Source organism: Ovis canadensis, chromosome 3 (assembly GCF_042477335.2).
Source record: "Ovis canadensis isolate MfBH-ARS-UI-01 breed Bighorn chromosome 3, ARS-UI_OviCan_v2, whole genome shotgun sequence".
Classification (NCBI taxonomy): Eukaryota; Metazoa; Chordata; class Mammalia; order Artiodactyla; family Bovidae; genus Ovis; species Ovis canadensis.
In genome coordinates this window covers 213,408,728-213,425,138 of record NC_091247.1, presented here as the reverse complement: position 1 = coordinate 213,425,138, position 16,411 = coordinate 213,408,728, and the positions used below count along the sequence as shown (strand labels likewise).

General features: G+C 42.8%; 1 protein-coding gene across 1 annotated transcript; it reads right to left on the bottom strand.

Moving 5' to 3' along the window:
- Positions 1-3,457: 3,457 nt before the first annotated feature.
- On the bottom strand, positions 3,458-15,704 carry NECAP1 (NECAP endocytosis associated 1). The gene is made up of 8 exons (XM_069585802.1): positions 15,508-15,704; positions 9,782-9,882; positions 9,528-9,632; positions 8,786-8,867; positions 7,888-7,996; positions 7,615-7,798; positions 5,743-5,845; positions 3,458-5,173 (listed from the first exon to the last, which is right to left on the bottom strand). The coding sequence occupies exons 1-8, from the start codon at positions 15,600-15,602 to the stop codon at positions 5,125-5,127; spliced, it is 828 nt and encodes a 275-aa protein (XP_069441903.1). The 5' UTR covers positions 15,603-15,704; the 3' UTR covers positions 3,458-5,124.
- Between the last annotated feature and the right edge of the window lie 707 nt (positions 15,705-16,411).

The window sequence follows — 16,411 nt, the reverse complement described above, 5'->3', positions numbered from 1 at the left end:
CATCCAAATTAATACATATATCCCCCATTCAAAGACTTATTTGGACTTGCCTGGTGTCTCAAATGGTAAAGAATCCATCTGCAATGCAGGAGACCTGGGTTTGATTCCTAGGTTGGGAATATTCCAGTATTCTTGCCTGGAGAATCCTACAGACAGAGGAGCCTGGTGGGCTACAGTCCCTGGGGTCGCAAAGAGTCGGACACAACTGAGCAACTAAGCACAAAAAAGATTTATTTAAGTATTAAAATTTGAAGAAAGTATTACTCTGTTCTTCATTTTCTGCCTACCCAAACAGCTATTTTTCTACAATCCCAAAAATCTTTGTATTGGGTATATGTTTAGACTCTTTAACTAAAATGTCCCTTGATTGTCTTCATTTATGTCTTTTAAGTGCCTCTCTGGCTCCTAGGCAGAGAAGGCAATGGCAACCCACTCTAGTATTCTTGCCTGGAGAATCCCAGGGACGGGGGAGCCTGGTGGGCTGCCGTCCATGGGGTCTCACAGAGTCGGACACGACTGAAGTGACTTAGCAGTAGCAGCAGCTGGCTACTGGGAAATCTGAGCAGCAGTTCCTAGAAGAGCCCTGCCCTCTAGTGGTCCCATGCTGCTATGCAGCCAGATAAAGCATTTACAGAAATCGCTTCAATGACTTTTTTTCCTATAAGAGTTGCCATGGAAGAACACACGTGAGAAAAAAAATTAAAAAGCAAACAAAACTTATGATAAGGGGGGGAAGGGAGGAAGGGATAAACATATACACACTACTAAATATAAAATAGATAATAAGGACCTACTGTAGAGCACAAGGAACTTGACTCAATACTCTGTAATGACCTACATGGGGAAAGAATCTAAAAGAGTAGATATATGTATATGTATAACTGATTCTCTTTGTCGTACACCTGAAACTAACACAATATGGTGAATCAACTATATTTCAAAAAAAAACAGTCTTTAGTATACTAGGGCTTTTTAAAAAAGAACGTATCACCCCCATATCTTGATAATTTTCCAAAAGGGACTGAAAATAACAATTCTCATTCTGAAATAAGTGCCACTCCACATGATTTCAACGATGGTTGCTATGAAAACTCTACCAGACTTGAGGGACTTGCAAGTAAATGTAACTCTCTTCCTATTTCTTTTATATATGTGTGTTATTTACTTATTTTTGGCTATGCTGGGTTTTCATTCCTGCACACAGGCTTTCTCTGGTCGCAGCTGAGTAGGGAATACTCTCCAGTTGGGGTGAACAGGCTTCTCATTGTGGTGGCTTCTTTGTTGCAGAGCATGGGTTCAGTAGTTGTGGTGCATGGACTTAGTGGCCCAGTGACATGTGCGGGTCTTCCCAGACCAAGGATTTAACCCACGTCTCCTGCATTGGCAGGCAGATTCTTAACCACTGGATCACCAAAGAAGTCCTTTCTATTTCCTTTCTTTCTCAAGAGAATATGTAATTGATGGGGAGCTCATGAGTTCTAGTCACAAGCCATATGTATTTTCCTTATGTATGGTTAAAAAGCAATAACAGAAATGATTTTTCTTAAAAGCTAGAGAAAAAGCTAAACATAACTGAAGTACAATGTAACCTTAGCCAGTTGTGATAATTGAGACAAACATAACTGAAGTGCAATGTAATCTTAGCCAGCTGTGATAACTGAGACAGTAAGCCACCAAATTCATCAGCCCTGGGCTACATGATATCCAGATTTCCTTTTCCCAGGCCATGGAGTCTATGCACTAAAGGAAAACTCATCTTCAACACTACTTTCTTGGGCCCTAACATTAATTGACTCTGGAGTATACAAATGAGACTTTCTGCAACTATGACAAAGCATTCAAGGAACACTTAAGGGCATGTAGCTAGTAACAGCCAAAGTGAGAGTGAATCATAAAAAAAGCCCAACTTACTGATTCCTAGTCACACTTCTCTAAAATCACCATTGAGTATTTAATGAGTATCTACTACCTTGAAAGGCATATGCAAAGTACTGAGTAGATAAAAATGAAGACATAATCCTTATACCCAAGAGCTTACAAACTAGTTAAGAGAATTTCAATAGCAACTCCCCAAAACAAGGAAGATCTTCTTTCAGACTGAGAGGATAAGTAACATTCCATGAGCAGCACTTGAGCCATCCTTCCAGTACAGGAAGGGTGTTTCACCAAGCAGGTGGAGATGGGAAGTAATTCTGGGCAGAGGGGACTGTAAGTATGCGATGCCCCTGGTGCTGATAGCATATGAAGAATCAGTGTGCTGAAGCTGACTGAGTGCAAGGGAAACCTGAGAGCTGAGGATGAAGCGGTACTTTGGACATTAATCTGGAAGTGAAGGAAAATCGTTAAAGGCAATCAATGAGTAGGGGAGGCAGGGGCATGAGCAGAGCTTGGTTTCAGCCCTGGTGTTCTGGTGGCAGCATGGAAGCTGAACGGAGCTGAGGCAGCTAGAAGCAGACAATCTAGGTTATCAGAATGGAGGAAGTGAGCGGTAAGAAAAGCTCACCAGACAATCCTGAAGGCAGATGTCAGTGTCTGAGGGGGGTTGAGCTGGAAAAAGGATGGTCCATTTTCTGCCCCATAACCGCCTTGAAGTTCAGGATAAATGTTTTTCTATCCATGATGTGCATGCTCTCACTTCAGTCGTGTCCAACTCTTTGTGACCTTATGGACTATAGCCCGCCAGGCTCCTCTGTCCTTAGGAATTCTCCAGGCAAGAATACTGGAGTCAGTTGCCACGCCCTCCTCCAGAGGATCTTCCCAACCCAGGGATCGAAACTGCGTCTCCTGCATTGAAGGCAGAGAACTGAACCCCAGTTCAATTTCTGGGTCAGGAAGATCCACTGGAGCAGGGATATGCTACCCACTCCAGTATTCTTGGGCTTCCCTTGCGGCTCAGCTGGTAAAGAATGGGCATGCAACGCGGGAGACCTGGGTTCCATCCCTGGGTTGGGAAGATCCCCTGGAGAACCTGTACCCCTTTCATTGAAAGCATGGAATCTTAAACCACTGGACGACCAGGGAAGTCCCATTATGAGTTAAATTGAAAAAGAGACAAAAGAAGCACCGATATCATTCTGATTCATCTCCTGTGACAATCACTAAATGACAACTCCAAAATCCTGGCTTCCAAAGTCTGTGACTCTCACTTTAGTTCTATCTCAAGCATTGATTCCCTTTATTCTTGCCAATCATAGTTCTGGAATATGAAAGGTGGCCTAGAACACGAAGATAACTTGAAGCAAATGAAATTAACTGTACCAGCAAATAATAAAAACAGTCTCTACAACGAGCCTCTGTGGGTTGAGAGCCATGAGGACAGAAGTCGAGCCTTCACCTCTTAAAGGCTCCATCTCTTGAAAAAGAGTTAATAAAGTATCCTTTTATTACCTATTGGCCCACCTATATTGGATCACTTAAATTAAAAAAACAAGCAAATGAAAAGACAAAAGAGACACTACCGTTTTCCGTACTTTTAATTACCATTATTGCACCAATACAGCATACATATGCTTTATATACATATATCTTAAACATCATTTTCAATTTTTCAGCAATTCAAATACATAATATATTATCTTGAGAATACAAAGAACACAACATACAGGAAGATTGAGAAAATAGGTTCCCAGTAGTTATTAGTCACTAGTGATTCTATAGACTTTCCTTCTAGTGTTTTCTATTGGAATTTTTAAATGTCCTGCCATGGCTCTGTAAGAATAGAGCTGCCTGGAACGGGAAGCAATGAAAACAAAATGGACCCAAAGCTAAAAGAGTCAGGAAGGAAATCTAAGAGAGAGAATCTATTTAAAAACTAAACGTAAGGACTCCCTTCAGCCAGTAATATCCAAACAGGTACTAAGGGAAGAGGTGAGATCCTCACATTCACTCTCAAAATCGCCCCTTGACAAATCAGATGGCTGGAGCCCGTTCACCGAAGAGCGGGACCCCTTCACAGCGTTGTAAAAGGAATGGTGGGTGGACAGAGGGAAAGTGGCAGGGGAGCTACTTGCTTCTGACATACCCCTGGTGACAAGAATCACAGCCCTCATCTGGGCAAAATCTATCACAGCTAAAGCCATGGCTCTCCAGCTTCCTTCATCAATGACAATACATGTAATATAGCAGCTTTCTGCTGAAGAGCTGGTGGATTCACAAAGTGTTTATGAAAAGGGGCCAGATACCCAGGCAGCAAGGCAATGTGGGTACTGATCAACTGTTAAGTGCATTCAACCTCTCTACTCTACAAATGAGGTTAAAAACCCCAAACCCTTTAATCTTTCAGTCAAATAATGGGGCCATTACAAAGTAACGCCGGGCTTCAGAGGCAGCAGCAAGATGGAGCTGCAAGAAAGTGACTGCTTCTCTAGAATATAACTAGGAAAACACAGCCCCTTGAGCCTCCTTCATCCAAAAGACAACCACTGATCAAAGATGCTGTACTGTTCGAGACACAAGAGTGGAAGCGCCACCAACACAACCCTCTCATCACAGGAAGGAACGTGTAAACGCGCTAGAGGGTAAGAGGGCTGCACCCACAATGGATGTTCACTCAACAGGACAAGCCTGGGGGAGGGTACACAGCAGAGACCCAAGATGCAGGTCTTTCTTCACACCTACCCCCTATCAAAATTCTGAATCTGTAAACACTGAGGTCAGTCTGTCCATTTTTAGAGTCTTCGGATAATGGAAAAGAAGTTCCAAGGTTTTTGTCTCCCCTGAAATTGCTAGAAAGGGCTTCACAAAGAGGCACGCCAGGGTCTTGAGATGATTCTGAAATACAAACTTAAAGATGGGAAAAGCTTTTAGAGATGGTAGGGACTACTTCCCCTCTGAGACCCTGGCCTTTTGAGCCCTGTAGAGCCAGCCATGAGCATCACTGAGACCCACTACTTCCCTGCCTTGACAGGGAACAGGAGCCGGGAAGTACTTTCTGGGCTGCACTCCAAGGAACAGCACGGGGGGCGGTGACACCACCAGCCTGAATGCAATGGAGAAGCTATGAGAACGACTGTCCAGGATTTTGGTTCTGGGGAGGGAAGCGGCTCCGAGACCCCCCTCTCAGATTGGTGCCCTCAAAGTCATTGTTATTCTTCATGTCTCTCTTGAACATCCTGCCAGTGCTTTTCAGAACTGGACCCAATTGGATGGCTGTGGTGCCTGGTTTGGAACAGAGCTGCAAGAGAGGAGAACAGAGACAGCCAGAAGCATATTAGGATAGGGACTCCATTCTTAACAGTTTCCAAGAAATTTCTGCCCAGAATTCCTGAAACTGTACTTCAGAGCAATTCTGCTCACCAAGCCCTGCACCAGGCTACTCAAGTTCCATCCTGCCTGCATGCATGCATGCTAAGTAGCTTCAGTCATTTCCAACCATTTGTGACCCCATGGACTGTAGCCCACCAGGCTCCTCTGTCCATGGGATTCTCCAGGCAAGAATACTGGAGTAGATTGTCATTCCCTTCTCCAGAGGATCTTCCCAACCCAGGGATCGAATGCATGTCTTCTGTGTCTTCAGCACTGCAAGCAAATTCTTTACCACTGAGCCACCAGGGAAGCCCAAGCTCCATCCCATAGTGATCTTATGCCACCATCCCAGCACTCCTGCACTCCTTACCTAGAATTCCTGCCAAACACCAGGTATGACCTACAGATGCCCTGCTTTCCCAGATCAGAGATATCATTAGACTGGCACACATCACTGATGGCCCAGTTGAGAGGATGGTGGTCTCCCTACACTAATACCTGGATGCAGTGCTAAAGTCTCCCCACAAGTCATTGCTTGCAGAAACTGGAGCTGGTGCTGGTGTCGTGATAGGAGCAGGAGAATCCAAATCTAGAAGGATACCTGAGTACAAGTAAGAGAAGAAACAGAAACAGGGAAACATAAGCTTATATTCACACAAAAACCTACACAAAAGTTCATGGCAACTTTACCTGTAATAGCCAAAAATGCAGTCAACCCAAATGTTCTTCTGTGGGTGAAACATACTGTGGTACATCCATATGATGGACTACTATTCAGCAATAAACAGACTATTGATATATATCAAAACAATCTGATGAATCTCAAGGGAATCATGCTGAGTGGCAAAAGTCAATCCCAAAGGTTCTATACTGCATGATTCCATTAATATCCCTGAAGTGACAAAATTAAGAGATGGAGGACAGATTAGTGACTGATTGCCGAGGGTTAGGAACAGGGGTGGGGGTGAAGAGGGAGGAAGGTGTGGTTTTAAAAATGAGGGACACAGGGATCCTTGTCCTGGTGGAACTGTTTGGTGTCCTGAGCCTGGTGGTGGATCCAGGAACCTACAGCTGATAAAACTGCACAGAACTAGAGCTGACCCTTGAACAATGTGGGTTTGAACCGCATGGGTACACTTATGCATGGACTTTTTTCAATAAACACTCAGTACAGTACTATATGATCCATAGTTAATTTAATCTACAGATGTGGAACCACAGATATGGAGAGTTGACTGTGAAATTATACACAGATTTTCTACTGCATGGGACAGGGATAGGCAAGAGGTCAGTGCACAAAAGCTGTGCATTGTCCAAGGATCAACTGCACACACAAATTAGAATAACTAACCAAGAAGAAATCTAAGGAAGATCGGTAAACAGTCTCACTGTCAATTCTGCAAAATGTTACCACTGAGGTTAACTGGATAAAGAGTACATGGGATTTCTTATTTTTTACAGTTGCATGTGAAACTAGAATTATCTCAAAACAAAAGGTTTAGTTTTAAAAAATAAAAATAAATAAATCTCAGATATTATCCTCAGTGCCTTCTGGCAACACTTAGCAAAAGAAGTAGCCTAGAACCACTTTTACCTCAAAAATTTCAGAAAGAGAAGGTCTGTTCCTATAAGCAATCACTTATAATTGATTAATGATATAATTTTAAACAAATAATATTAAGCTATAACTAATGATATAAGTTATAACTCTCAGATTCTAACACTAGGTTCTCTAATCTGAGGAAAATTCCTTTTCAAATTCCAATATCTCATCTTTTAAACGGAAATGACTTTATTTCTTTTTGTTTCCCACCAGACAGTAAGGAAGAACAAAAATGTACTCATAAATCCAGATGTTGTCTAATTTCCTCTCAACTGCCCTGTGAAGAAATGCAAAGGACTGAGAAATAACATTCACTGAATGATAACTACATGCCAAGTACTGAGCTAGGTGCCATCACATCCTTTTATTCTCAGTCTTGGGCTAAGTTCTACATCGCCATCTTACAGGTAAAGATACTGAGACTCACAGAACCTAAATGTTACCAAACACAGCCAGATAAAAACTAACACAGCTATGACTAAAATCTTGGTCCATCTGACTCTTGGGCCTACTAGCATTTCACCAAGGTCCAATGAAGGAAACAGTCTTTTTAATATCTACCCAATTTTAGCCAAAAAATCAACCAGATACCATGACTCTCAGCTCACTGGAAAAGCTTTAATCCCTTGCTGGAGGCTGCCAGAGTCAACTTGTCAGTGCCAAGTGCCTATAATAGCAAAACCACTGACACTCTCTTTGGCAAACAGGTCATTACCAATAAAACCTCAAGCTATGATTTCTTCGTTGAAAGTATTAGAGAGATTTACCTGCATCACTACCTCCATGACTGGATTTTGGTATGGGTGGTGGAGTGACATGATTGCTGATGGCAACTGAGGAGGATGGAGGGGGAATTGTGACTTTGCCTCCAGGTGGGGGTGGGAGTAAGCTGAGGCCCCCAGTCCCTGCAGTCTTGGGCTTAGAAGCGCCTCCTTTCTTGGTTGTAATGTTCTACAAAAGAAAAAAAGGAGGGTGAGAAAAAGAAAGAGAAGTCATAGGCTTATGGAAATATAAGGAGAGGTGAGGGGAACCATACTCACCCCAATACTCAACTTGATGGTCTGTCCTTCCTTGAAGCCCAGATCCAACTTGGGACGACTATCCATTTCCTGAGATTCTTTGGAAATCTCAGATTCCTGTTTAACCCACCTTCAATAAAAGGGCACATTATTTTAACTGCGATTCCCTGAGAGCAGAGTTTGACACACCAATCTGTGGCTAACTTATGTGCAACATGATTCCAGAAAGCAGAGTAAGGGAACATCAGACGTAGAACGGAAAGGAAGAAAAGCCAAGGAAGAGGGCAACTGGAGTTCAATACCACTGGGGAACTATACACAATGGCAGATTAAACATGTCCCTCCACAAGGGGGCACCTGGCCACCAATCCCCATCCCCGTGATTGAGGGCCACCCCTGACGGGGCAGGCTGGGTTGCCCCCCTCACTGACTGGGTGGCTTTCCACAACTTCAGAAAGTTCTGAGGCAGAAAAACCTGCCCTTTCCTACCAGTGTGCATGGTGCTATTCACCACAGCTAAGCCAAAAGCAAATGGGCTGAAGAAATACCGCAAAAGGCACAAAACCTGTCAGTTACATGGAATGACAGCTCTGGCACGTAACTCCCCACTCTCTCACAGAAAGCCCTGCTGCTTCTGTTATGCCCCTCCTCAGCCCCCTAAGAGCTACGGGCAACTTCCCCAGAGGCATAAACAGCAGCATCTTCCCAAACCAGTGTAAAGTGGATTAAAAACATACTCTAGCTCTAAGTATAGAACAGATACAAAGATAATGGGAGAAAACAGCAAACAGGACGATCACAGTCACAAGACCTAGTCAACCAAGTAAAGAAAGCAGGAGGTAAGAGACCGTGCCCACTCAATGGAGGGGCAGCATTCCCCATACACTCAACCTGGTAACTCAGGACACGCTTCACTCACTTGAAGTGATCTTGCAGAGAGACATTGAAGTCAAAGGCATCACCCCGATCTGAGAAGCCAATGCCAATGAAAGCGCTTCGCCCTGTGAAAAGGATAAGAATCCTCCCAATAGGAAGCATGCCTGGGGCAAATGCTACCCAATGAAAATATAATAGTTACCATAACTAGACAACCTGTGTGAATGTGAAAGATTCTCTCAGGATTGGCAAACTGCATACAGCCCACGGGCCAAATACTGCCAGAGCTTGTTTTTTTAAATAAAATTTCACTAGAACAAAGCCATGCCAGTTTGTCTACACATTATCCACAGCAGCTTTCACACCATGGTGACAGAACTGAGTAGCTGCGAGAGACCATGTGGCCCAAAGATGTTTATTATCTTGTGTCTTTAAAAGAAAGTCTGCCAGCCTCTGACTGGAGAAAAGATGCCTGCCATAAACACAGATGATGTAAACTAGTCCCACAAAAAACCTTGCAACAATGAACAGGCAGTATTTGCCAGTTCTTTGATTAGACATATATTCTGATTTATTTACGTCTACTTTTAATCACCTCTTGAATCTGTGTTTATAACTATTACAAATAACATGTAATCCTTTTCCTCTAGCAACTGGAAACTTTGGACAAAGAGAAGAAAAATTTTAGTAAACTGAAGTAAGATAAATGCACTGGGACACACTTCCGTTGATGTGCATTAACGATTTGCTGAATCTCGATTCATTCAAAATCCCCAACCCCTTACCAGTTCCATCCTGGATCCGGATTACAAAGTAGCGGCTGGAATCAGTCACTGTCTCCACGGCAATACCAGGATATTGTTCTACCGGTGCCTGAGCAAAGAGTTCCCCTGACACGTAAGAAAAAAGACTTCTTTAAGCAAAGGAAGCAAAAAGTCTAAAATTCAATTAGCAAGCATTTCCACTCCAATCTGAAGATATTTATAAAAGAACACCAAACCAATATCCTTAATATGGTAGAGGGTCACCAGTGGATCACCTGAAACTTTATCCTCAAGTTTGATATAAGCAACCTTCCCTTTTGAAGTGATTCGGAGGCGACCAGTCCAATCGGGTTGATCTAATTTCCAGTCAGATGCCCTAGGATAGAAAAATGGAAAGTCTCAGGCCTTGGGTCTATGTCTTTAATTTACCAAAAACCTACACACAATCATTTGCCATATTTCTATTTCCCTGTTCTGAATTACTTACTCTTTCTGCCTATTAAATAGTCAAAAGACTAATTCATGATTCTCTCTACAAAGATGCCTCAGGTTACACACAGTCCAAAGTAAATAGAAGAAATGTTACTACTGAAGTCCAATAAGTATGAATAAAAATATGTAAACTTACCCAAAAAAGCAATTTAAAAATTTATCACAATGACACTATTTTCATACTGAGGATAGTACTTTATATAATAGTATTTTGCTGATCAGGGAACAACAAACCTACTAAATGAAATATACTGGGTAACAGAAGCCTCCCAAATCCCTAAATGTATTATATTTCACTGAATTCAATCAATATTTACAGAGTGTGTATTAAGTCACAGGCACTATTCTAAGTATTTGGGATACAAGAGGGAGCAAAGTTTAAAGCTGTCAGGAAGCTTACAGTCTAACAGGAGATAGATAATAAAAAAGAAACAATAAATATGTAAAATCATTAATAGCTCAGAAGGTGCTAAATGCACCTTCTGAGGGTAAAAAGAAAATGCTAGGGCAGAAAAAGGAGCTCAGGAAGATAGTGGGAGAATGAATAGGTTGCAGCTTCCAAAAGGGTGGTCAGGGCAAGCTTGACTAACAAGGTGAAATGTGAGCAAAATGTGAAGGAAGTGAGTTACCCATGCAGATTATCTGGAGGAAAAGCATTCCAGGTATAGGAAACAGCTGGTGCAAAGATGCTAAGATGGGAGCAGGCCTGCTATACTGCCCTCAAGGAAGGAAGTCGCTGTAATTAGAATACAGAAAGAGATGAGGTGAGAGAACTAACTGAGGGACAGATCACGGAGGGTCTCGCAGGCCACTGTAAGAACTCTAGCTTTTAGTCTGAGTGAAGGAGAAGCCATTAAAGCAGAGATCTGACATGATCTCCCTTTTATTTCAAAAGGATTACTTTGCTGCACAGAGCAGAGATGCAGCAATATGAACGCTAAAGCTGGGGATTAGCTAAGAGACTACTGTAGTAATCTGGGGGAGTCACCATGGTGACTAGGAAGAGAAAGAAGCAGAAGTGACTAGACGATGGATATATTTAAAGCAAAGGCAGCAGGATTTTCTAATGAATGGATGCAAGGTAGAAGAGAAAGAGAGACAACAAAGACGAAGTCAAGGATGACGCCAAGGTTTTTAGCCTAAACAGAGGAGTTGCCAATAATTGAGATGAGAAAGACTACAGGTAGAACATCTCTGAAAAGAAAGATTAGTAGTTCAGCATTGGCTCTGTTAAGTCGGAGATGTCTAACAGATTTTCAAGAGGAGATACAGAGTATACACGTGCATAGATGAAGCTGGACTTCAGGAAGACAGGAGGTTAGAGATACAAATGGGAACATTACAAAACACTGAATACTTATAATCTGTGTTCTAGATGAATGTGAATGAAATCTAAGACATTTAAACATGAACCAATTTTACAAAACACTGCATTTGTGATTCTGTTTTGCAAGCAGTGTGGAAAAGGGAGGGCAAGGTAAAAGTTAATAACTCATCCCTTGGGAACCTAGAGACTAACACCTGCAGTTAAGAAGGTAACAATAAAGTATACCTGGGTAAACATATGTTAAACAAGATGGTAAGCAACCTAGACAGCATATTGAAAAGCAGAGACATTACTTTGCCAACAAAGGTCCATCTAGTCAAGGCTATGGTTTTTCCAGTAGTCATGTATGGATGTGAGAGTTGGACTGTGAAGAAAGCTGAGCGCCAAAGAATTGATGCTTTTGAACTGTGGTGTTGGAGAAGACTCTTGAGAGTCCCTTGGACTGCAAGGAAATCCAACCAGTCCATTCTAAAGGAGATCAGCCCTGGGTGGTCTTTGGAAGGAATGATGCTGAAGAGCTGACTCACTGGAAAAGACTCTGATGCTGGGAAGGACTGGGGGCAGGAGGAAGAGGGGATGACAGAGGATGAGATGGCTGGATGGCATCACTGACTCGATGGACGTGAGTCTGAGTGAACTCCAGGAGATGGTGATGGACAGGGAGGCCTGGCGTGCTGCGATTCATGGGGTCGCAAAGAGTCAGACACGACTGAGTGACTGAACTGAACTGAACTGAAGCAAACGGTAGACAGGAAGACATGAAAATTTAAATTAGGACAAATTCTGAACACGATTTTACAACATACACCTTTGTCATGCCCTTCTCTCTTGATGTCCTGTCTCAAAGACCCCCAAGTACCTGAATCTGATCCAGTTCAGAGCATGCTCTAGAAGTCCTTGTCTATTAAAATTTTTTAGTAAGTCGTTACTTACTCCACTCTTCTATCATGAGGTAGACATAGTGTGAATGGGCTACTGAAAATACTAGGAACAAGTTTACCAGATGCACTTCTTTGGACAGGTTCCTTGGTTTATTTGTATGTCTGGTGGCCAATATTTAACAAATTCTCAGTAAGTGAATGGATATTCACACAACAGCTTCCCTCAGCCCTGAGCCTTAACTCCTCTCCAACTCCCCAGACTTAGCCAGGGGTACTCTTGGTTTTTACTGGTCTTCGAAACAGACTTCACATATTTTCATCTACCTTGGCAATAAATCTTACAGCAGCTATATGGAATAGGCAAGAAAGCCTACTGTGTTGTTGCTGTTCATTCACTCAGTCGTGTCTGACTCTTTCGGGACCCCACAGCCTGTAGCCCAACAGGCTTCTCTGTCCATGGGACTTTCCAAGCAAGAATACTGCAGTGGGTTGCCATTTCCTTCTCCAGGGGATCTTTCCAACCCAGGGATCGAACTCGCATCTCCTGTACTGGCAGGGGGATTCTTTACCACTGAGACACCAGGGAAGCTCACTGAGATGGCTGGAGGTTGAAGCAACTACTCTCTCTCTCTAAAGAAGAAAAGGACAATAACACAGTAACAATCCTTAACCTTACAGTCCAGTATTGTTTTCATTACACTGAAACACAGTGTAGGGTTAGTACTGATTTAGTTGAGGAAAAAGGTGATGATAAATAAAAAAAGGTTTTATAGGTTAAGAACCATTTTCTAATCATTTGTAAGTTTCCCATCAACCCAAATTCTCCTTCTATAAGTCTGGTCAGTGAAAGTCCAAGAAGTGACAGCTTTACAGGTGAATCAACAGTTTATACAGGTGAATCAAAGTCAATTATTCCCTCTCATCTCAAAGAAAGCATTTCTCCTGACTCCTATAAAGTCCAGTTTTTCCCTTACCAGCAGCCTAGAGAATAAATCATGCTCATAATATAAAATGAGTTCTGGTAAACAAAAAAGATTACACAAAGACAGAAAAGCACTATTTTTATCAAGCACCTGTTCCAGGAGTTATTATGCCCATTCTTGTGAAAACTGACAGAATCTCACAAAGTAAATAATATTACACCCATCTTTATAGATGAGAAAACTAAAGTTCAAAGATTTAAGTGACTTGCCAGAGATAACCCAGCAAATAAATGAGACTCAAGATTCAAATTTATTCTGCTCTCTTCACTAACAGTGGTTGATATAAAAAGCCTCTTGTAGGATAAAAATGTCAGTAATAAGCATGGGAAACATAGAATGACAAGGAAAAGGGTAAAAGAGGAAAATTAAGAAATTGCTTTGATGGGTCAGTGCAGTTAACTGACATAAGGATAAAGTAAAAGTGAAGACAGAGAATGCAGATGGGTAAAAGGTGTTTTTAAAAGCGTGAAGCAAAAGAAAAAGGCTTCCCTGGTGGCTCAGTTAGTAAAGAATCTGCCTGCAATGCAGGAGACCTGAGTTCAGTCCAGGGGTAGGGAAGATCCACTGGAGAAGGGAATTGCAACCCACTCCAGTATTCTTGCCTAGAGAATTCCATGAGCCTGGCAGGTTCAGAGAGCTGCAAAAAGTCAGACTGAAAAAGAACTGAAACCCACTTCAATGTGTATCATATCTTTTAGGAAGTCTTAATACCTAAAGTTAGAGATTATCAGCTATTTTACCTTATTTAACAGATTAATCAATGCTAATTTAAGTGTAACCTATTAATTCTTTTCAGTCAACATTTACAGAGTCTCCACTATGTGCAGGAAACTGTGCTAGATCCTAGAAAATGTTTAAAAGATCTAAGTTTAAGAAGACCTCAAGTTGTTCATGGTCTAGTCTGGTGAACTGGGAGAACAACCAACCAATTAGAACGTAGAAGGCAGGCAAGTGATAGAGTCAAGAACAAGCACTATGGAGGGACGCAGAGCACACCTAATCCAGAACAAAAAGGTCAAGGAAGGCTGGCCAAAGGAAAAGAGGTCTCAGCTGACTCACAGGTATTAGTCCCCGTGACTATCATCAAAAAGCATGTAGAGTCTTATTCAGTCAGCTGGGGTCTGATTGAAAGCCTGAAATTAGGATTACCTTTTAGGTAATCACAGGATCTAGTGCACAGGTCAGCAAGCACAGAGATACTGATTCAGGATGAACAAACCTCTGATAAGGAAGTACAACATAAGACACAGGGAGAGGGTAATTTTTAAGCCGAGGTAACAAATGACAAGAGGAAAATCATGCTGGTGATGTGAGTCAGAGAGAGAAATCAAAATACTGTATTTATCGACTGCTTTACTGTTTACTGAATTCTTTTTAGGAAATTCATTTTTAATTATTTTTACATTTATTATGATTTCATTTAACTCTCCAAAAACTTCTAAAGGTACATAGCTAGAGTAGGTTTTATTATCACCCCCTCCCCCATCCTTTTTTTTTTTTTCTATTTTACAGATGAGAAAACTTAGGCTTGGAGAGGCTAAAAGATTTGTATCAAATCACATAGCTGTTAAATTGCCAGGGCTCACACTCATATTTTTTAACAGGTAACCCAGTGAGTTGCAAGTTAATTCTTTGGACTGCATGTCCATAACTTTAGACAGCATCCTCAAGCCCTCATAGTCATTGGGTTACAAAATGGTTAGTTAGCCCTCCAGATAAAACGCTGTGTGAACTCTGAAAGTAAAAACTATATGAGAAGTTAAGAGGGAAGGAAGGCTTGAAAATACTATAATATCACCTATACTATAGTATATGGTGGATGGTGGTATTTGGTGGCAAGACTGAACGGCACAAAAGATAAACTGTCTCATCCAGAGAGGGGCCTAAGACACAATAATCACCAACAAATGCGCACCAGGTATTGGAAATAGGGGGTGCGGGGGGTGGGAAGTAGGGATGGGACGATAAGGGTGACAACTTGAAGGACGCAGGCATGAGCGAAGGAAAGGTGACTGGCCAAGCCGCAGACACGACAGGAGGAGAATAATGGGGAGCAGATGGGTAACCCAGAGGGGTCCGGGGGGAGAGCGGTGGGAGGGTAGAGGATGGTAATTTTTTTTTTAAGAGCCGGAAACAAGGATGTCGGCAGTCCAGAGTGGGGAAACAGCAGGGGGAAAGGTGACAAAAACCCAGGTGGTCAGGCTAGCAAGGTAACAATCCAGAGGCGGCAATGGCACGGACGGGCGGCCTGCTACCTGGGAAACAAAGTGTCAAGCCCGACCGGGTGAGCGCGTGCCGCAGTGACTCGAAGTTAGTACCTGTAACCGCGGTTGGAGGCCCGAGGAGGAATCCGGTAGACGCTGACGTCAGGCTTCACACACAGTACAGACTCGTACTCCAACTCGGACGCCATCTTGGCTCTACTCGCAGGGCCGCGGGGGGCGGGGCGGCAGCGCGGGGGCGGGACGTAGAGCCGGGGACTTAACTTCTAAAACAACTTCCGTTTACGCACTTCCGCTGACGCCACTTCCTCGAGAGTTCGGCAGGCGTCCTGAGATTAACCGCCGTTGGCGCTGGTTGCGGAAGCCATGTTGAAACCTGGAAACGGTGAGGTTGCGGGAATCACCATTTTGGGTAATGGCAAGGATGCCTTCCAAGTGCGTGATTCACGTTAAGGATATCTCCATCCCCGAAAGGCGAGAAGGGAAAGCGCCATCTTGCTCTCGGCCCGTGCCAGCAGTGCTCTGGGAGAACGAGGACCATCTCGAAGCCTGGCGAATTTTTTTTCTTCCAAGAGTCACTTCTTAACCGTAGTTTCCAAGAGAAAAGAGGTATCCGCGGGTCCGTAATCCCAAATTGGATACCTGTGAAAAAGTTGGCTTAAAGCTCAACATTCAGAAAACTAATATCATGGCATCTGGTCTCATCACTTCATGGGAAATAGATGGGGAAACAGTGGAAACAGTGTCAGACTTCATTTTGGGGGGGGGCTCCAAAATCACTGCAGATGACGACTGTAGCCATGAAATTAAAAGTCGCTTACTCCTTGGAAGGAAAGTTATGACCAACTAGATAGCATATTCAAAAATAGAGACATTACTTTGCCAACAAAGGTCCATCTAGTCAAGGCTACGGAGAAGGCAATGGCACCCTACTCCAGTACTCGCCTGGAAAATCCTATGGACGGAGGAGCCTGGTAGGCTGCAGTCCATGGGATCACGA